Consider the following 22,238-nt stretch of genomic DNA (forward strand, 5'->3'; position numbering starts at 1 on the left):
AGGAATGAACGAAGGTAATGGATGGTATGCACACACCTCAGTTGCTGCTGACAGGGGAGAATCCATGGAGACAGGGGAAGTTCACAGAGTCGAAGGAGGGAGACGTTGAAGACGAAGGAAATGGAGTGGAGATCGTGGAGCGCTGGAGTAGGAACTGGAATCTTAGATAAGTCATACACAGACAAGTAGAACGTAGAGCATTAGTCTTGTATCAGCTTGGGAAAACAGACAATGTATTTGACTGAGGTGTGTGCTTAAGTAGTCCATGACCATGGCTGATAGGCTGATGAGTGACAGGTGCAGGTGATTAGTACTTGGGTGATCATTGTGAGGGAGTGATGATGGAACCTGGTGTATCCATGACACTGGCGCTATGTGTCTTGATTTAAATCATCTACAAACTAGCTGGAATGGGGTGTTGTTTCGATGATTAATGGAATGTGGTTCTCCCTGTTACGGCGATAGCCATTTTGTGTGTCTGGGCAGCATACGCTTCAGTTTCTCCTGAGGCGGCACCTGATCTAGTTTTTCCCAAGGCGTCGACGCCCACTCATGAACTCTCTGTCTGCTGTGAAACGACAGAGGTCGTCCCCGAGTTTCCCGTCTGCCCTGATGCGACCACGGAGGTCGTCAGTGAACTCTCTGCTTGTCCTGACACGACCATGGAGGTTGTCTCTGAGTTGCCTGTTTGGCCTGATACAACCTTTGAGGTTGTCCCTGAGCTGTGACCACGGAGGTAGTCCCTGAACTTCCTGTCTGCCTTGATATGGCCTCAGAGGCCATTATTGAATTACCTGCCTGTTTCTTCCGGGCCAGAGAGGCTGTTTTGAGTTCTAGTGTCTCGGCCGAGTAGGCCGTGATGAAAGACACTGCCTGCCTTGCCAGCCCTGTTATGGCTATGGAGACTGTTACGGAACCCTCTAACTATTTTGACACGGCCCCTAACCTCTCTATGCTCTTTGTAACAGTTTTGCCTGATAAGCCATGGTGGTATCCGGTTCCACCAGATCTGCGCTGGGGTCTTCAACTCCGCCGTTGTTGTCATCAGTTCCACCTGCTCCAACTTGGTGGTCCTCAGCTACGCCGTGGTGGCCTTCAACTTCACTAAGGTGGTCTTCCGCACCGTCATGGGGATCTTCAGTCCCGTCTACGCTGCAGTGGATGACATCTGCTCCATCGTTGGGATCTACAGTGCTCTCTGCTATGTTTTGGTGGTCTTTTGCTCCGCCATGCAGATCTTCAGTCCTGTCAGCTCTGCTGTGGTGGTCTTCTGCTCTGCTGTGGGGGTCTTCAGTTCCATCTGCTCTACTGTGGTGGTCATCTGCTCTGCCGTGGTTGCTGTAAGCTCTGCAAAAATTGTCTGCCTTGGCCTCCTGCTCGGCCTGCTCCGCCCTGGCCTCCTGCACTAACTCCATCTTCTCTCCTTCCTCGACTCAAACGACCTGGCCCTCCATCCCGCCCCCGGTTCCGCCTCCGCTCCAGCTACGTCTTGGACTTCTGTGACCCTTTGAGGAGCGTCTGGTGCTTTTTTCTTTTTTTTTATGTTGTAAGTGTGTCCCATTGGGCAATCAAAAAGTTATACACACAATTGCAGTCTTCACACCCACTTGAACAGTTAGATGTACAAGAATACAAATAAAAGAAATACGTCATGTAAGTAGACAAGCAGTCAAGTGCAAAGTGCACAAGTGTGGGTACTGTGAAAGGCCCTATACGTGTCCAGAACCGGAATGGTTTGTTGCTTTGATTCTGTGTCTATCGCATGTCTTTTCTTTAGAGCTCACTGTAGACCCTGATAAACTCTTCATCCCTCTGAAAGACAACATGCCCTCTATAATTAGTGCTCTGAAATATCAATGTTTATTCCCTCAGCCTGGAGTTCCCTCTCTAATGCCCGCGGCCATACTCAGCGGAAGCATTAATTACATAGTGGCTTATCTGATGCGGCTACATTGTGTGCAGCTGCTCGCTACCCATTGATTTTCCAAGATTGCTGTGAAGTCAATGACCTAATGTCAGTATCTTGCCATATTGATAAGGTTAATTTCCCAGCCTCTTTTCACTGTAAACAAGGCAGAGGAGTAAAAAAACACCACCATTTTCACATTAAAGTAAGTGACTGTTGACATTTATAAATGGATGTTTATGGGTATGAGTATGTTCACCATGGATTGTATAGCGTAAATTACTTCCAAAACATTCAGGTTATAAAAACTTGAAATGTTTGTTGTTAAGGTCATCTGACTCATTTTGAAGGACATTTTTCAGTATAAAGAGCATTTGAGAAACATTTTAAACTGTTTGAAAAACAACAACCAGACCCAGTTTGTTTTAGAGAGTTAATTTAGAGAGTGATGATAAAGAATCCAAACATGTGTTATATAATAACTGCACATAAGAGCTCTTTATGTACTGTATATAAAGAGTCAGGAACAACATCTACTCTCCAGATAACAAATTACTCTGATGCTACATGTTTGACATTATGTGTCCCCAATGATCCAACAGACATAACTTTATGTGCAAACTAAAAACTGTTGGGGAAATGGATTTGGGAGGGTGTAGGTGGTTTATATAAGAATGGGTGGGGGAATGAGTGGATGTTAGGACAGCAGAGATTATCGCTAATAAACTTGTTGTGTGAGTCATGCGTAAATCACCTATAGGTCAGCTTGAATCTGAATCACATTTTTTCCCATGATGCCTTTGGGTCACAGAGACCCCAAGTTACCCAACTGCCCAAAAAATAATTTGGTATAAGCCAATACTGTAAATCCCTCTGTCCATTAAACTAAAGCCAACACACTTTGCACTTTCCTGACACAATAGTGTCAATAAATGGCTTCATAAAACTTACAGACTTGTGGTACCCTGAAGGTTTGGGGATTAACAGTTACAATCCCCATCCTCTCATCCTTTTTTTTTGGGGGGGGGGGGGGTCCTATAATAATATACATTTGGATCTTAAGGTCAAGTAAATTATTTTCTTTTTCTTTTTTGGTGAATGTAACCTTTAAAAGTGCATTTGTTTTGCTGACTGTCATGCATGAATAATTTATTCTGAAACCCAAAAGTGTTTGATAATGGGACAAAAAGTCATTTTTTCAACAAAACCATAAAAAAAATAAACCATTTATAAAATAAAGCTGTTTTTGTTATTTAACAGAAAAAGTGACAAAAAGCCCAAATAATTTTTTTTGGCTTTTAATAAACAAATATTGTTGGTGCCTTTGTTAAATTGGTATTAAATTGCTTGGTTTCCTTATTTTAAGAGGTTTGGAGAAAAGCATCAGTTTGAATCTTTTTGGGGAAAAGTACCAACATTTAGAAACAGATGATCAGATTATGGTATATATATGTTAGTGTGAAAAATGTGGTGTAACTAAGGGCAATCATATATGTATATATGTGGTGACAGTCCTCACTTTGGTGAGCAACTGTTGCTCATGCTATACTTCTAAATTGTAATTCTGATAATGTGCATTATATGTGTTTCCATCTCACCTATCCTTTTTAACTCTACAGCGTGTTTTTCTCCATGTTTTTTATTAATCCTCTTAATTTCATTCCTACCTTATTCCTTTTCTGTCCCTCTTGCCAAATAAATTATCTCTTTAACCTGTGCGAAAGCTTTCATTGTATTTATTTCAGTCCCACTGAAGCTACTCAGTCATCCAGTCCCAATCCTCCAAAACTCCAGCAATAACCCTCTTGTAAAGGATATTCACTGATTATTTATTCACTTTGATATTTAGCCGATATTTCCCAGTGGCGCTATGCTTAGCTGTGAATCAAATCTCACTCTCCCGTGTGCGTCATGATGTGCGGCGGTACGCACTCAAACTCAGCACAACGCCACCGCATGCTCAACCACAGGCTTCATTTTACCTAGACAGGTGGACACATTGTCTAGGCATGTTTTGACTCAAACAAATGAATATCAACAATCCCATTGTTCAATTACACACATACAGACACATACATTCGAAAATGCCCGGAAATGTGAGGCCATATCCCAATGCTGAGAATCTAACTCTAGAGCTCATGACACCACTTCTTGACATTTTCATAATGAGGAGATATTAAACAGACATTGATGCAATCTTATTATCTGTATCTACATCCCACTCAAAGGAGCTATAGCCACACCCTCAAAAATTGGACAAAGCTGATTACAAAAGGCTGAATCTTTTTGTTTTTCTATGACACTCCAACGTCTTCATCTTCCCAGTTATTTGCAAATTTGATAAAAGTAATTGCAAACCTTCTATTTATCTTAATAATGTGATATAAGCACTCCCTTGTTACTTCAGTGCAGTCAAAATCACAATACGAAGGGAACACTTGCGTTTGGGAACGAAGGGAACAACTCTTGATGTTTGTAAAAAAGGGAAAGTTGTGAAAAAAAAATTGTGAAAAGGACATCAACGCCTGTTGACTAAACATAAAGGCTTATTTCATCCTCATATCCTGCCACAATTTACTCAATTCACTTAATAGCATTGGGTGTTCAATTTACTCACTGCATTAAAGGCTTAAGTTTAATATAACATGCACAATATGACATGCACACTTGCCTCCCACAAACAGCATTAATATAGGACTCAAATGTTATTATTTGTAGGTCATTTCTGTCAATCTCATACAGTGATACTAATTGCACAAAAGCTTGATTCTTGTACAAAAGCATCTGTGCAATTGCATATTTATCAAGATACTGATATATTTAGTAAGTACTGCAGTGGTGTATCCATAGATAATAAATTTGGGGAAAAAGTAAACAGTAAATAAAAATATTTTATATATATATAGGCCCGGTTTCACAAACAGGGCTTAGACTAAGCCAGGATTAGACCATAGATCAATTAGGACATTTAAGTAATTTTTATAAACATGCTTAGAAAAAAACATTACCGATGTGCATCTTAAAACTAAAAAGGCACTGATATATTTTTAAGATCAGTCAGTGCAAGTTTATTTCAGTGGAAACAGCTCAGACTTACATTTTAGTCTAGGACTAGTCTTAAGCCCTGTCTGTGAAACCAGGGGTTAGTCTCAACTACTGCAGTACTTTTCGTATTTCTGTTTACACCAGCGGCCCAATAATATTTGCATATAAGGGTGTGTCCCTTTTATATGCATAATTTAATCAATTACAGTGTTTGAATGTGTATGTATTTTAGACCAAATCCCACGGTTTCAAGCCAGTAGATGACATGTAAAGCTAGCTCAGATCCATTAGGTCCTGATTCTTAGTGTTATGTTGCTATGCATAAACACTTCTTAGCTGACAGTAATATCAGATAGGCTGCAGTTTGCTAAAACAAGAAAATTGTTGAAATACATTTATATGTGTTTTGTAATGTTACATGATTAAAATGTTTTGCAACATAACAGAGGGACGTTTACAAAAAGAGATACAAAGAGCAGAATTTTTATACTTTGTCTTGTATTGTTTGTTCTCTCTCAGGTGAGCTATTTTAACGTACTAACTGATTCATAAGAATGCCTGTTTGAACACCAAGGAGTGAGTATGGATTGATAATGGATTCCCAAAGGAAATACATTTTAGTAAAAAACAATCATAATTTCTTTTTCTGAAAACTGTATGCCATAATGTGCTCTAAATCTAATGTTTAACTGTTGTGGTTTAGTAATCATTAGATATTCCAAAGATATCTCAAATGCAGAGCAAAATGGATTGAAAGTAGATTAATGGCAAGTGAGTCCAATTCTTTCCAGGAAGTTTCATTAGTTTGTTCTAGATAACTAAGCATAAATGAACATCATAGTCTGAATCATTTATAGAATTTACAGGATTTCTTTCATGTTTAGGACATGTTTAAATCTTACTATATGGCACACATTTCTGCATTTAGAGAATCCTAGTAGAGAGTGATTTCTTTGGTAATTGGACTCGAGGGGAACTGTAGCCGGGAGCTGTCCACATGCATGTGGTGCTGAAACAAACTCTTATTTCTCACATAGAGAGACACTGGAGAAAGGCAACTGATACAGCGATACCTGCAGTGTTACTTTGTTTACATTACTTTTTTATTTTTATTTTGTTTGCCCGCAAACATTAAAGAGACTTCCCTTGTCTACAAATGACTGTTGTCAACCAGAGGAATGACCATATTCATATATAATGAATCTTTAATAGTAATGGTACCACTATTTTATTCAACGTTTCTTTGTTTTGTCTTCTGTGTGATCCATATAATAGATTTACATTTGGAAACTTTTACACCAGGACGTTTGTATCTCAGCAAACGTTTTGTCATTCAACAGGCAATATTTAAATATATATATTTATACATGATGTATGTAAAAGCCAAATGCATTTTACGTTAACACAAATAACCGTGTGTATACACGGTAGACTAAAATGTGCAGTTGAAGATGAAATATTTTACTTTGATTACTCGTAGCGTTGACCACTCATATCACATCATCGTTTGTGTAAATTAATCACGTGCCGGGGCTCATTCATCGTGACGTACTTTGCAAGTCGATTTACGAAGAGGGTGTAGCTCCGAGAGTTCATAATGTTTGGCTGGCAAGTCAGACGGAGAAAGCACCACAAGAACCGTCGCAAACTGCCTGACTGACGCGCACGAGACGAGAGCATGAGGAACAGCAGTCAGTGTGAACGCGAAGCAGCTCAGAGCGCGATGAGCCCAGCACACAACTCCACCCTGATGTTCGCGGTCCTCTTCATCTCCTTCATACCCATCACCACAAGTAAGTCTTCCACATACATCTCTCCTTTTACTTATTTAGTGATGTTAGAATAACTTAGTTGAAGAAGTTTGGTGGCCTAGTACTTTATCTCTCCAATTAGAAAGATTATTCAGTTGAGCAATTCTCTCCCCCCAAAACTAAACCATCTAAATGAATGCTTGTTCCCAGCAGCAACATGATGATGATAATTAAAATAATATAATATGAATGAACTCACTTTATTGAAAAATGTAGTCTTATAAGTTTATCTGCTAAAATGCTTTTTTTTATCATTATCATGCTTTTATATCTTTATATCTTTTTTAGCATCATAATCTTTTGTATATATATATATATGAAGAGTTCAAAAGCCTCTAAGTGCCATTTGAAATTTTCTTCTAGAATGATCTTTTTATAAAGCTTGCGTATTTAAGGTAAGTAATTTCACTTAAATGACAATTAATAGGTAATTTGCATTGCCATTTAAGTGAAATTACTGAACTTAATTATACGAGCTTGATAAAAATGATCATTCTAGAAGAAAATTTCAGATGGCACTTAGAGGCTTTTGCATCTGAACTCTTCATATATATATATATATATATATATATATATATATATATATATATATATATATAATTTACCAAATCAAGGGGATTTTTTACAGCTATACAGTTGTACAGAGAGGTACAGTGTTGTTATATTACTGAAGGATCAAAACAAGAGTCAGAATACTCTCGTATTTATTTAATATCTCAAACAGTGCTTTAAAAAACAACAACTGTTGCCTCAAAATAGTTGATAAAAGTTTGATAAATATGTGAAGCCAAGGAGGATGTTTTGATGTATATATATATATATATATATATATATATATATATATATATATATATATATATATATATATATATATATATATATATATACATACATACAATTATATAAACAAAATATATAAATCAAATTAAGAACAATTGACAGACTCTACTGTGACAAATTAAATAGATGGAATACAAATAAATATTGCTACAGGTATTAAAAAACAAGTGCTTTGCTGTCCTCATCTAAAACTTCTGTCTTTACCTTGCCTTTGGATTGACTGATTTCATTCTTGTATAGAATTTTGATCTATACTGAAGGCTTAGTTCTCAAACTTAGTTCTCTTGCTTATGGTTCACAACGTGCTGCATTAGTTTTTTAGTAGATATTGAGCAGGAATGCGTCATTGTGACGCATTAACTAAAGGGCTTGTTCTGTTAGGCAGGGCAGTGAATTCTGTTAAAGTGCATTCACTGTAAAAAAGATTATATGATCAATAAGTTATGAAAGCATGTTTTTACATTGCTTTAACACATCGAAATAGGTTAAGCAATTTTCAACTTTTTACTTTTTAAGGTATACAAGATTCAACTCTTTTTTTAAGTTTTAAGTTGAAATGACTTAAACATCCAAGTTGATTGTACATACAAATTTAAGGCAGCAACATTTTTTTTATTACAGCTTTGTTAGTTCGAGACCAATTATTAGAACAGTACAAATGTTGTATGTTTTTCAATAAACCTGGAAAATGATGCTGGAGTAAACAGTGTTATGTACCAGATTCATTTTGTTAATTATAATCATAACACCACAAGGATAAATATGATCATTTTCTTGATCATCTCCAAGCAATAAAGCATTCACTCTTTATACCAAGAGCTATTTACCGTCAAATTGGATTCAGTCATGTAACTGCTAATTATGATGTCACTGAGAAAAAAAAGTGTTATTGTACAGCAGAGAGCTTGACAATTTTGACAGCAGTGATGTCACAAGCATCTGAATAATATAATGGCAGTATAAGAAATGCCACGAGAGATGTTGTCAGATTAGACAAATGTGACTCATTCACTGATACACAGATAGAATTATGTCATCACAACTGATTGTTAAATGTCATAAGAGATGGATGAAAGTTTACAATAACAAACTTTTAACTGCACAAGTATTTTCTTTTTGGTACTGTATTGGTTTCTTCCCTAAACTACTACTGTTTTTTTTTTTTTTTTTTTTTTTTGACTAGGAATATGTAATTACAGCCTAATGATTAACCTATTCTAAGACTTAAATCAGACACAAATAAGACCACAAAATCAATCATGGAAAACACTTTTTGACAGCAATGGTTTATAAAGAAAATCCAGATTGAAAGACCCAAACAGTAGATCAATAAACAAACTCAATTAGACTCAACTAACTTAACAACTCAGCCAAATTAGAGCTTATTCCATTGAGGGAAGAGGGCAAAATCACCAAAACAAGAAAATCAACAAGCATGAGTATTAATTTCCGAACCAAACCTCACAAGGATTACAGATGATTGATTTCATTGGCAATTTTGTGATGCAACTGCAAGAAACCTCTTGACAATGAAGATTGCTTTAGAATATAGACAGGTAGATATCATAATAAGATTTGAGATTTACCAAATAATTGTGAGTCGTGATCAATTGAAACTCTGTAATCACTAAAAGTGGACAAAACCACAGTATGCTGTGTAGAACTCAATGTGTCAATATAACAATTATTTCTCTGTCATATTCCAATCAAAATTCATACAATGTTTTCATATGATTAAAATTAACTTTGCTTGTAACACTAAAAAGTAGTGGAATATATGTAATAATGATTTCTGCATAAATTGCAGGTGCTCCAGTGCTCTTGAATCCATCTTCAATAGAGCATGAGCAGTTACTAACCCAGGTGTGTATGATTTACTAAGTGTCAATACTTATGGGTCCTTTCCTTTTTACTCTTCCAACAAATCACTTATAATGCATCCAGTTATATAGAAATTTCCTCAGAGACAAAAGTTCATCACAAATGACTTATCCCATATTCGTTCAGTTTCAGTACATGTTAACTTAAGTGATGATTTCACCTCTGCTTTGTTTACATGTTCTAACTGTGTGTACATGAGCAATTACATGGGTAAAGCATGGGGATCTAGAGGCTGGGATATGAAAGCACAGAATAATATGTGTTTTGGGGCATTTGGAGAAATGATAAACAAAACATCAAAAAAAGAGATTAATTTAATTTTGATTAATATGAGATTAATTTAATAATGATTAATTTTGAGTTGGAACTTTTTATTAGTTCTTTGAATCTCGTTTATACAAGCTGCCAAATTGCAACTGCATTTTTGTCTTTTTCTTAGATAACTGATCTTTGCTCATTCTACCTCTACGCAGACCCATCCTTTAGAGTGAGTAATGGGGCCTTATCTTGCACCCAGCGCAAATGACTTTGTACACCGACGCATGTATAATTTCCCTCCACAGACGCATGTCGGTAAATTAGGGAATGAACTTGCGGTCCCGGGGGCGGTTCAGCGAAAAGAGGAGGCGTAGTTCCGGCGCAAACGTTCCCTGGCGCTATTTAGCAGTTTCAGAAAACAATTCTGTCACAGACCAGTCTAAAGTCAGTGGCGCGTTATTCAGATGCTATTTTAAGGGCGCATGCTTGGTCATAATGTAGCGTGTGCACAACGCGCATACACTTTGCCTCTCTCATCTACACAGATGCAGGCAGCAGTTCCCATTTTTGCAAACCATACATAATTACAAGGAAAGATATTACCACACGAGGGAAATCATTGTGGTGTCCATGAAGATTTGAAAAAAAGGCATAAAATCTAGCTTACACATTTACCCAAATAATTATACGCCTGTTTAACCGAAGCTAATTTGAGTGGGTTTCTCCGTCCCCATACAATGTCACTTCTCTGCTTTTTACGGCCCTGACGAGAACGTCGCTTTCCTCGGCTGTGAACCGCTCCTGGCGTGCGCTAATAGCAATCCGCCATGGAACAAGCACGTCTGCTTTTAAAGGGAATGTGAGATGTCGCTCTGATTGGTTTATTTCACGTTACACCCAAACCACACCTATGAGTAATGAAGCTACTTCAGACCAACCCATTTTAGATTTGCGTCGGGCGCAAGAGTCATTTATCCCGCCGGTATAAAAGCAACAGCGCACGAGATCCGCCCACAAAGTTACTTGCGTTTCCAGTTTGATACTTGCGTTTCAGATTGTTAAAATACCGCCCATTGAGTGTTGTTGCCATTTGCAATACAGCTACTTATGTGTGTGTTTTTGAAGCAAACCGTAAGTGAATTATGGTATGTTAAATTATAGAGACATATAAAAAACAGTCGGTTTACTACGCTGTGAACCCCCAATTAATTGTGCTCTTAACATTTCCTGTAGAAATTCACTTGAAAATGGACACTTCCAGCACATCATTTAGTTACTTGACTCATTTGGCTCAGGCTTAGACATTTAAACTGTCCATAATCCATTTTGTTTTCTTTTCTTTTAACCTTTGCCAGACATCTGATGTCCTGGAGGACCTGTGTTTCCTAATGCTGGGATCACTGCAAAAATCGAAGGTGAATTTTATTCATGCCCACACGGAATCAGCATGCATAAACTATGAAGATATTCTACACATCGCTGCCAACCTTTGCATGTTTGTTTATTAAAGAGGCCTAGTCTCAGCTACCAGCAAGCATGTAGCACTCTCCACTCTCGATGCATTTAATCCATTCCACAGATTTCCCCCGTAAAATCACTGCATTATATATATATATATATATATATATATATATATATATATATATATATATATATATATATATATATATATATATATATATATATATATATATATAAACATCCACAGATTTGGTCTGGGTCTCAGCTACTGAACCAATTTTAATGTATTCTAATACACACACAAAAAAATTAAAGTTATTTGTAAAGCCTGTAATTTATAGATTAATTTTTAATAATAGATTATGATTTTTTAATGTTTGCTTTTTGTATATGCAGGAGATCACAGCTCGAGAGATCAGCAAAAGGGTGAGCATGTGACATTTGAGGTCTAATTTGAGGTCGCTTTTTCAGACACATTCAATGCAATGACAATTCAATGACATCATAACATCATGATGTCTTTTTATGGATTATGGTGTTATTATTTATTTTATGAATGTTTTTCATGTTTTTGCTTGTTTTGATTTTGGTGTCTTTGTGTTTGCCTTTCTGTGTATATGTTCTGTGTTTGTGTATATGGTTTTGTATTTGTGTGTCTGTACATGTATCTATAGTTCTTATTTCATTACACTAAACCGAATGGTGCAGGATTTACAGATGGGACGGTAGGTTTCCTCAAGAGTTGTTTAGTGTCTGTTGCTTTCAGCACTCAGCCACTGTTGCTACGCTGCACTGTCTTCAGTAACACTCGACTGCAAATTGCAATCTGTGATTTAATACTCGGGAATTAAATAAAGCTCACGTAAATTAAATCAATTTTAGGCCACTGCACGGTTCCCTTTTGGGCCAATGTTGTGCAAAAGCTTAATCTTAGCTACATTCCCATAAAGGATAATGCACAGTCAATGCGAGAAATGAACTAAAATAAAATAAAATAACCAAAGTCTTACTTGCAAAAAACCTTGACTGGATGATCAGAACTTATTACACGGCTACACACCAAATAAATAAATGTGTGAAAATAAAATCTTGATTTTATTATTTTACCTATGTATTATCTTCAAAATGCTTCCACTAAGTCTAACCTATAGTATTCAGATGATTTACTCTTACTACATATAAATCTATCTACTCATTAGTTCCCATTGCATGCATTCAACCTCTGACATCATGATTCCTCCTTGATAGCATCCACACATAGGAAAAGAACATTAATTATCTCCTATATTATAATTTGCACTAGATTGACTTTTTTGGTGAATTAATATCTGAATTTTGGCTCAGACTCAAACCAGAAGAGAACCTGATTTTATCTTAACATTTTCCAAATTTAATTTACATGCAGTTTTGTGTTGATGCCATCAGAGGAACTATTTAGTTTCTTCCTACTGTCCATTCTTTGCATGTCCACCACATTACAGAAGCAATGTTTTGTGATGTGTTTCAAATATGGAATCAGGTGTACATATTCATAACATAATTGTTATGTAACACTCACAAACAGACAAAAAAACACTACCCCCTTATGTTGACATCATAACTTCACATTCCCCCACATGTGCTCTGGCATGGCCTGCATGCCTGTGATTTTACTGAACATCAGTGCACCATGTGTGCCAAATGAACACTGAGCCGCACTGAGGACAGATAAGTGCGCGAGAGAACGCACAAGAGTCCTCTCTGCGACCCCTGGCCAATCCCAGGAGCAGATGTTCATGGTTTTCATATCTCTCCACATCTGTCTTCATGATATCTCTCTATATATGTGTATGTGTCAGTCTTCTGTGTTGCACCCTCTTCTGGAGCTCATACCCCAGCTTGCCAGAAGAAGAAGCAGGAGAATGAAATTAAGTGTATGTATCCTGCATGCTTACCTTCATTCAAACTACATTAGCACTGTGAGTATGATCACTAAAATGACAACATGCAAGTTTTAGTTTTGGGTAAGTTCCAAGACACCAAATATATATATATATTCAAAAGTCAGTTTAAAGTTTATGAAATCTAGCTGTACTAAATATAAAAAAATAATAATTTTTTGTCCCCTAATTATCTATTTAAATAGTGCATAAGTTTATTATTATTATTATTATTATTATTATTATTACTGAGGAATTATGCTCTTGAGTTTTTTTTCCTTGTCTTGATACTAAATAGGGTCCATGACCATTAAATATTAAATTCTGTGGTAAATGCATGAATAGTTGATAAAAAACAATGTAACTTTAGAGGGATGTTCATGGAGACTGACTGAAGTGTCTGTTCCTCTCAATCCTCGGTGCTGCTTGATGAAAGGCCATATGCTGTTTGATAATATCTCATCACGACTTAGCTCTAGGGCTTCTCTTTTGACCATCAGTGATTGTTGATTTAATTAAGTGTTAAGTGTTAAAGTGTTAAGTGTTAATTATTATTAAAACAGACAGTGTGTGTATACACAACAAATGTGACAACCTCTCTCTTTCTCTGGTTGATGATGGAAACATTCATGTTGACATAAAAGTCAAACTACCTTATTCAATCCATATATATTTACATTACATTTACATTAATTCATTTAGCAGACACTTTTATCCAAAGCGGCTTACAAATTAGAACAATAGAAGCAGTTAAATTAACAATAGGACAACAATATGCAAGTGTTATGACCCTTTCCAGTTTAATCTAACGCAGTACATGTACTTTTTATATATATATATATATATATATATATATATATATATATATATATATATATATATGAATAGATATAGAATAGAATAAAATAGAATAGAATATATATGTTATCTTATATAATATTCGATAGAATAGAATAGATATATGTGGAACTTGTAAATATATTATCAGTTTTAATATATTAATTTATGTCATATACTATAAGAATTACACTTATGTTTCAAGGTTTAAGGATAATACGATTTTTGGAAGAATATCAAGGCTTAATTTATTTGTTAAAAAATACAGTAAAACAGTAGCCTGGCAAGCCAGACCTACATCAAGATGTTAGGTCTGGAAACTCACCACAGACACGGCTCACTCCGAGGGGCGGGATAAACGGCTGTCTTTCAAATTCCCTCTGCACGCAATAGGACAGCGCTTCAACCAACCAGAGCGTTTTCCCAACAGCGGAGCTTAGTTGATAGATTCAACTTTTGCCATATCTGGCCGGCAAAACGACGAACACATCTTCCTTTTTTTAAGAATGACTTAAGTGCCGTTCTTCGCTCTTTTCTCAAAGAAAAACTTAACTCCAAGTCCTCCAAAGTTGCGGCCAAAGCCGATTCGAAAGACCGTTGTTCGACAGCTGCAGCCGCCATTCTTTAGGCTTGTTCGACTTCATGTAGCTCTGCGCAGACCGATCGGCGGCTGACTTGAAGCAGTGCATGCCGGTTAGAAATTTTGTCCGACTTGATACAGCGCCGACGCCACGTGACTGTGACGTATGCCATCAAAGTACCGCGCGAGCAATTCGAGAGTAGCCGGAGAACTCAGCCAGCGCAACTTCTCAAGAGCGGCTGCACTGGGCTGCAGGAGGGCTGATGACGACACAGCTGTTCCACGATTGGCCGGATTCACCGCATGACAACGATCACGTGTGTTTCGTGTTTATTTCGAACACCTTTAGTTCCTCTAAAGCTCTCAAATCAGTTTATTATAACAGTGAAAACTCTTTTCGTGTCGTTGTCATGTTATATTGTGTCATGTTTTTTAAATTAAAACTGCTTAAAAAACGTAGACTCCACTTCATTGATATAGCTTATGTTGAACTTTATTCTTGTTCAAACAGACGCTGTGTGAAGCAGTACATAAAAGTATTGAATGAAAATGTCTCTGAAACATCTGCGTATTATTTGGCAAATATTGCATTTATTTCACTGCAGCTGTGGTAAAGTATGCGAACACCACGTGAGCGGTCACTACGGGAACCAGAAAGTGTCCGACTTCACGTCTCCGTTTGCAGCTCCTCTCCGCCTGCACGCGGCTACTCTCGCCGATCGGTTGCATCCAGCCGCAGCCGATGTCGAACACACCTTTTGTTTTCAAGTGGCAGCCGTTGCAACTCTCTGTCGTCACATGTTAAGCCCGCCCCGCCTGCTCTATACACGACGTGATTGGCCTGACCCAATCTGGGTTTTTGCTGCTAGAAGGTGTATTGAGAGTTGCTAGACTGTACTCTAGGCTGCGAAATACATTTTGCTGCCGCTAGGGTGCGTCTAGATTTCTAGGCTAGTAAAACAGTAATATTGTGAAAAAATTTTTTTTTCTATTTTAAAATAATTGTTATCTTTCAATATGGTTCACTCGCTTATGTGGAAAACCGAATACTGAGGCCTGATTGGTTCATGTCTGTGCACCTGTACAAACAAATGGCTTTTCAGCCCGCCTAAACGGGCAGGGCCGACAGCCTATTTAAAGGAGAACTCCGGTCAATTTTAACATTGAGCTCATTTTTTTGTAAATTTGGAGTGCTGTCAGTACAGAGAACAACGGAAAAAATCGGTGTTGCCTACACCGTGTTATCCTCTTTTTAAAATTTGCGTTTTAAACCTAAAGTTTTAAACCTTCTTTTAGCCTCTTAACATCCTTGATGTGTCAGTACAAGTGCCCAGCCATGTGAGTGATTCCTTTAGAATCAACATGCGGTGAATCTGACTGCAGTAGATGTGAAAGATATGAATAAAAATGATGTTATTTCAGCCAGCGCACATACCTGTATTTACATCCTGTTTTCGGTCGAAGTCCATAGTAATCGATTGTCGAGTTCGGGCACATGATCGTACGTACTAAACCTATGCACGTGAACTCGACAATCGATTACTGTGGACTTCGACCGAAAACAGGATGTAAATACAGGTATGTGCGCTGGCTGAATAAACATAATTTTTATTCATATCTTTCACATCTACTGCAGTCAGATTCACCCGTGATCACTCTGAAGGAATCACTCACATTAGCTGTGCACTTGTAATGACACATCAAGGATGTTACCCCATTGAAGTCAACAGGGTGCAAATTTCGAAAATAGGATAACACGGTGTAGGCAACACCGATTTTTGTCGTTGTTCTCTGTACTGACATCACTCCAAATTTACAAAAAAATTAGCTCAATGTTAAAGCGACCGGAGTTCTCCGTTAAGCGCTGAAAGCCATTTCAGAATTTCAGAATTTTTCTCCTTCAAGCTCGAAGATCATCTCCTCGTTGACTCCACAGAGAAGATAAATAGCCTTTCTATTCACCGTCGAATTAAGCCCCAGCATCGGATTAACGGCACTTCGCAGCTGCAGCTGATCCAACGCTTCTCCCCTGCGGCTATCTGGCGATAATCTCAAAGAGCAATTTTCCTTCTAAAAGAGCAAGTTACAGAGGCATTTGTTGCAAAATGTCACACCATGAATGTGGCTCATGCAGGGCTCCCCTGCTTCCCTCGGACGAGCACACCGAGTGCATCGCATGCCTGGGAGACGCCCAAGCCAAGGCTGCTCTCACTGAGACCAGCTGCTCGCACTGCGGGAGCATGAATCTCGCACTGTTGCACTCACGCATCGCTTTCTTTAAAGAGAGCGATCCTGCCTCGCACGCTCTCCCTTTCTCTTCCCCTCTCGAGCCGAGGCGAAAGAAGCCACGGGGTGGAGCAGCAGGGCTGTAGGGAGCTCACGTCGGCCCAGTGAGCATATACCTCGCCCTCCCTTCGCTTGTGTTCTTCACCTGCGATGACCAGCGCCCCTCATCTGGTGTGAGATGGTTTCAATTGGTTTTATTTGGCGGCGATTGTGATGACTCGATGTCTCTGGCTGCATCTGAAGAGGAGGACTGGGCGAACTCCAACGATGACTCCACCTCATCCGCCAACTAAGAAGACGAACTCAGCAGGACTCAGAGCTCATCTGTGTGCTTACCAAGGCCATTAACGAGTTGGGCTTCGATTGGTCGGCCTCCAGCCTCCAGCCGGCTCGATGAGTAGTTCCTGCAGCCGTGCGCCGCCAGTAGGCCCCCCGCCAGAGACCCCCCGCCAGAGACCAGCCCCGTTCTTCCTGGAAGTCCATAAAGAACTAACGAAATCAAGGCGTGCCCCCTATTCAGCACACATCCATTATTCTTCTTCAGCTGCCCTCACCATGGTTGATGGCGTGAAGGAAAAAGGTTATATTAAGCTTCCCCCGCTAGAAGAGGCCGTCGCTGCGCATCTCTGCCCACCCGCGGCCTGCGGCTGGAAGACTAAAGCTGCCCACCCGGCTAAGCCGTGCAGAGCGACATCTGCACTCGTGGCCAGAGCATATGCCATGAGTGACCAGGCTGGTTCCATTCTTCACACTACAGCTTCTCTGTGCCATGGAAGAGAGTGGTCCTGACCCGGCGGTCATGTCATGGACAATTTGGTGGTTCTCGAGCACCACCTTTGGTTAAACATAATGGAGGTCAAGGACGCTGACAAGACAGCCCTCCTGGACTCCCCTGTCTCTCCCTCGGGTTTGTTTGGTTCCACAGTCGACCATATTGCTGAGCATTTTACAACGGCACAGAAGACATCAAAAGCGATGCGCCACTTCCTGCCGGCAAGTTTCTCTGCTGCTACGAGTCGCCCTAAGTTGTCGACGAACTCAGCAGCATGCCAAGCCGGCTTCTACACATGCTCAGTCCCAGCAAAAGGTGGAACCAGAGGTGAAGAAGCGCTTCCATCCAGCTAACCGCTACCCATTTCCCAAGCACCAAGGACCCTGTCCTAAGCTAGTGCTGGACCCCGATCCGCCCAAGCATCCCTGAAGCCTCGGGCACAAGGAGGAGGAGGCTAAGTCCTGCCGAGGCTGGACCACCCCCAAAGCTTCTCTGTGTTCACCTCCCAAACCCTGTTCAGTTCCGGGAATTGGAGGCGTTGTGTTTGCTGTCAGTACTGGGTCCTCTCCACCAGTGGTATGTGCGCCCAGACCAGCCTCCATCTGTGAGCCTTCACATCTTTCCACGGTGGTCATGAACACGATCTCAGGGGCTAGGGTGCCTTCTACCAGGCCTCGCACCCAAAAATGGTCTATTTTTTCCAGCTGTTGCTCAGCTCGGAATGTAGACCCACTGTCTTGTGAGATCGCTTCTATTCTCTCATTCCTACAGGTGCTGTTGGATGGTGGACGCACCCCATCCACACTCAAGGTATACACGGCAGCTATTGCAGCGTACCACGCTCATATGTGATGCGGTCTGGGAAAACCCACCACATGGTGAAATTTTACCTATTACAGCTGCTTTCAAGCCCTTTCCAAATCTGTTTTTATGTCTTTCATTGTTTGTCTGTAACAAAAGTTATAGTTATCTTAAGTCGGCTGATCGCTATGGTTTTCAGGAACGGAATTTTGAGAAAAAACAGGTTTAATTAACACGTCCTGCTAGCTAGACGATTGCCGCTCTTTTTATTATTATTCATATCGCCTATCTGAGTAATCATCATAGATTAGGTATCATTCGAAAGCTTGCAAACTCAAAATTCATCTTGTGAAAACCGTTTTGAAATTGGACGATTGAGAGGCGAGCAAGATCTTTTTGAGAAGCGAGCAGCTACTTCAGACTCCGTTGTTCTCTTGTGCTCCACTCCGCATCTCACAATAAGGTTGGATAAAAAAACTAAAAAACAAACTTGCGTGCCATTGTTTACACAGGAATGGCGGGAAATGGACATTGATATACCTTTATTCTGTTATGTGGTTTATTTTGATAGGTGAACTGTCTTTGTAGTGTTAAGAGAAGGAGAGCTATGGGACCCTTTTCAGCTTGCCACTATAAATTGCTATTTTTCTGCACTAAACTAGTGAATTTTGCCAAGATATATTCAGAGATGATAGACAAGATGTTATAGAATACTAATTTAACGAAAACCCAATTTGGACCAAAAAAAACTCACATTCTATCTATTTTTAGATGAAAACGTACCAGCGTGACATCCGACAGGTTTTCCCAGATCGCATCACATGTAGCTGGCTAGTCGGTTGGGAAACACGACCTGGTGGTCAGATTTCTCAGGGGGACCAGGAAGCTAAACCCGCCTCACCCCAACACGCTTGCTTCCTGGAACCTGTCTATTGTCCTGAGGATACTTTGTTGCCCTCCGTTTGAGCTGCTCAGGACAGCCGACTTTCGACCTCTCTTGCTAAAGACCACCCTTCTGCTGGCTCTGGCATCGGTCAAGTGAATTGGTGATCTGCAGGCTCTTTCAGTAGATGATCCCTGCCTCAAGTTTGGGCCCAACGACAGTAAAGTTGTCCTTAGGCCCAGACGAGGCTATGTGCCTAAGAAGCTTTTTACAACCCTTTAGAGCACAAGTCATTTCACTCTGTGTTCTCCCCTCTGCTGAGGGCGAATAGATGCCACACCCACTTTGCCTGGTTCAGGCCTTTTGGGTGTACATTGAGTGTTCCTCAACTGCTACTTACAAAACAAAGACTATCCCACTGGATAGTGGGTGCAATAGCACCAGCTTACAAGTCATTGGACTTGCAGTGCCCTATCAGGGTGAGGGCCCACACCACCTGGGAAATGGCCTCTTCTTGGGCTTGGTCTAGCGGAGTGTTCCGGTTACTAATGTAACCTTGATTCCCTGGTTCCATTGCGTATCTTGCCATGCTACGGCACCTACGCACTAGTCAACGCTGCCACTTCACAGTTGAAAAATTCTGACAAAAATGGCTTTCAGCGCGACTTAAATAGGCAGTCGGCTCCACCCGTTTCTGTGGGCTGAAAAGCCTTTTGTCTGACGTGAACCAATCAGGCTTCAGTATTCAGAGAAAAAGCGGTAAGCGATAAGCGGAACCAAGGTTACATTGGTTACATCCAGTAACTGGAAAGTTTTCTATGAATATATTTTAAAAAGTAATTTATTAATATTTAATCAAAGCTGAATTTTCAGCATCATTCCTCTAGTCTTCAATGTCTAATTTGCTGATTTGCTGCTCAAGAAATATTTCTTATTATTATCAATGTTGAAAACAGTTGAGCTGCCTAATATTTTTGTGGAAACGTGATACATTCTGTTCAGGATTTTTTGACAATTAAATTAAATGTAATATATTTATTTATTATATTAATTTATTTTACATTCCCAATGTAAGGTTAAATATTTTTTATATTTAACTTTAAAAAATATATATATATATTTTTTTTAAGTATGCATTTCTACACGCTTGTACACATACACGGTTGCACGAGGCTGACATGTGCATGCATGAGTTTGAGTCCATCTAATTAAATGTACAGGATGTGAAATGGCTCAACCTTAGTTTGATTAACTGCTTCTGTCCATTTGAGAGGTAATTGTACGCTAAAAGTGTTATTGTGCTATAAGGGTAAAACACAAAACTGAACAAGAACAAATGATGACTGCCTCACTCTCACAAAGGAAATGGTCCTGATGGATTTTGTTGGGTAGATAAATTGTTTTTCCCTCTTACCAACACTGCCTTCATAAGACCTTTGATTCACCGTCGATTCAGTTAGAAACAGTTAAACAATGTTCAGTAGCAGCATCAGAAAGTGTGGTCTGATATTTGAGCATAACTACAGTATAACAATTCCTTCTGTGTGCAGGATGATCGTCAAGGGCCTGGACGGATCCAGAGCAGAGGATACTTCCTTTATCGGGTAGGGTAGGCCTACAGTATATATGACAGCTGTTTATTGTCCAACACAATAAGGAATATCTTATTTACTTTGATTTAGGTTTTGAGTTAAACCTCTTAACTGTCACCGTCTCGCAAGCGGGATGCTTGGCGCTCTTTTTTATTGCCTTTTTTCCCTATCACATATTTTAGTAATCATCATAAATTAGGTATCATTCGAAAGCTTATTTTTTTTTTTTTCTTCTCTGCAGCCACGAAATGGAAGAAGATCTGCTGAATATGTGTAAAACAACAAAGAATGGAAAAATCAGGTATTTCATGATGAACTGAGATAATCATTTAAAACTGCTTCAACAATACAGAAAAACAAATTCAGAAACTGTACATTTAAATATACAACAATACAATATACATTTTCATATACTGATATAGAACAGGGCATTGGTCTGCATTAGAGAGTGAGCTTAAACAAAAACATATTTGAGCTATACTAATGTCTCTGTATATTTAAAACTAAAATAAAAACAGTCTCTTCTTCATTAACAATTTCAGTAGGACCAGACCCCTTACCACAGATGTGATGATCCAGAGCCAGTCAACCTGAAACATCGCATAACTCGTTCCAAGAAAACACCCTCCTGTTAAATTGTGATGTTGAATGTACAGAATCCAAATAAAGTCTTTTATCTGTCCAAATGTCCTGTTTGTGTAACTGTGCTGTGCCTTTTGAATTAAAAGCATTATAAAATGTTTCCTCATCGTGCCAGTGTGATTTTGACCAAATTGACTGTACGTGTTTTTCCCACCAAAAACAAAGAAATAAAATCTTTTTTTTCTGTTCAGTTATTTCTTGAAAGCACTAGTGGGACTCTGGCTGCTCATTCCCTCTTTCTCTTGATGAATGTGTGTGTTTTTGTTATCGTGCTATCTACAACAATTAGTCAAAAAGCATTAATCAAACTTCACTTCCGATCACTTCCATTTTAATTAGATTTGACCATCCAAACAGCATGTTTCAAGAACTGCATCCTTTTTGATAAACGTCTCTTTTCAGTCCTTTATCGGTTTAGCTGAATCTTGCTCATGGTCTATTGTTCTCATAAATAATGTGTTTATTAAGATGTTGTCATACTGTGAGGACGAACAGGGGCCTGAAATAATGAAGTAGGTTACGTCATGGATCGTGACTGCATTTCCTTTAAGAAACTTGGGTGTGTAGATGTGGAAGATCACTTGACCGGTTCTAGACAGACCTGAGGGTACAACTCGAAACACATTAGTCCTGTAGTGGGTGTTTTGTATAGTGGGCTGGGTGTGAAAACGGAAGCTTTCTGGGTTGTGAAAAGACGTCGAACGCAATTAATCTGAGGGTATGA

General features: G+C 39.1%; 1 protein-coding gene across 1 annotated transcript; it reads left to right on the top strand.

The window, feature by feature from the left end:
• Window positions 1–6,629: 6,629 nt before the first annotated feature.
• Window positions 6,630–21,149, top strand: nmu (neuromedin U; the record flags this gene model as incomplete). The annotated part of the gene is made up of 7 exons (XM_081378387.1): window positions 6,630–6,744; window positions 9,410–9,465; window positions 9,923–9,970; window positions 11,097–11,156; window positions 11,599–11,628; window positions 20,831–20,884; window positions 21,114–21,149. 7 exons carry the CDS (start codon window positions 6,630–6,632, stop codon window positions 21,147–21,149), a joined length of 399 nt encoding a protein of 132 aa, XP_081234513.1.
• Window positions 21,150–22,238: the final 1,089 nt, after the last annotated feature.

The sequence above is a fragment of the Scardinius erythrophthalmus genome (genome assembly GCF_964197995.2).
Source record: "Scardinius erythrophthalmus genome assembly, chromosome: 11".
NCBI lineage: Eukaryota > Metazoa > Chordata > Actinopteri > Cypriniformes > Leuciscidae > Scardinius > Scardinius erythrophthalmus.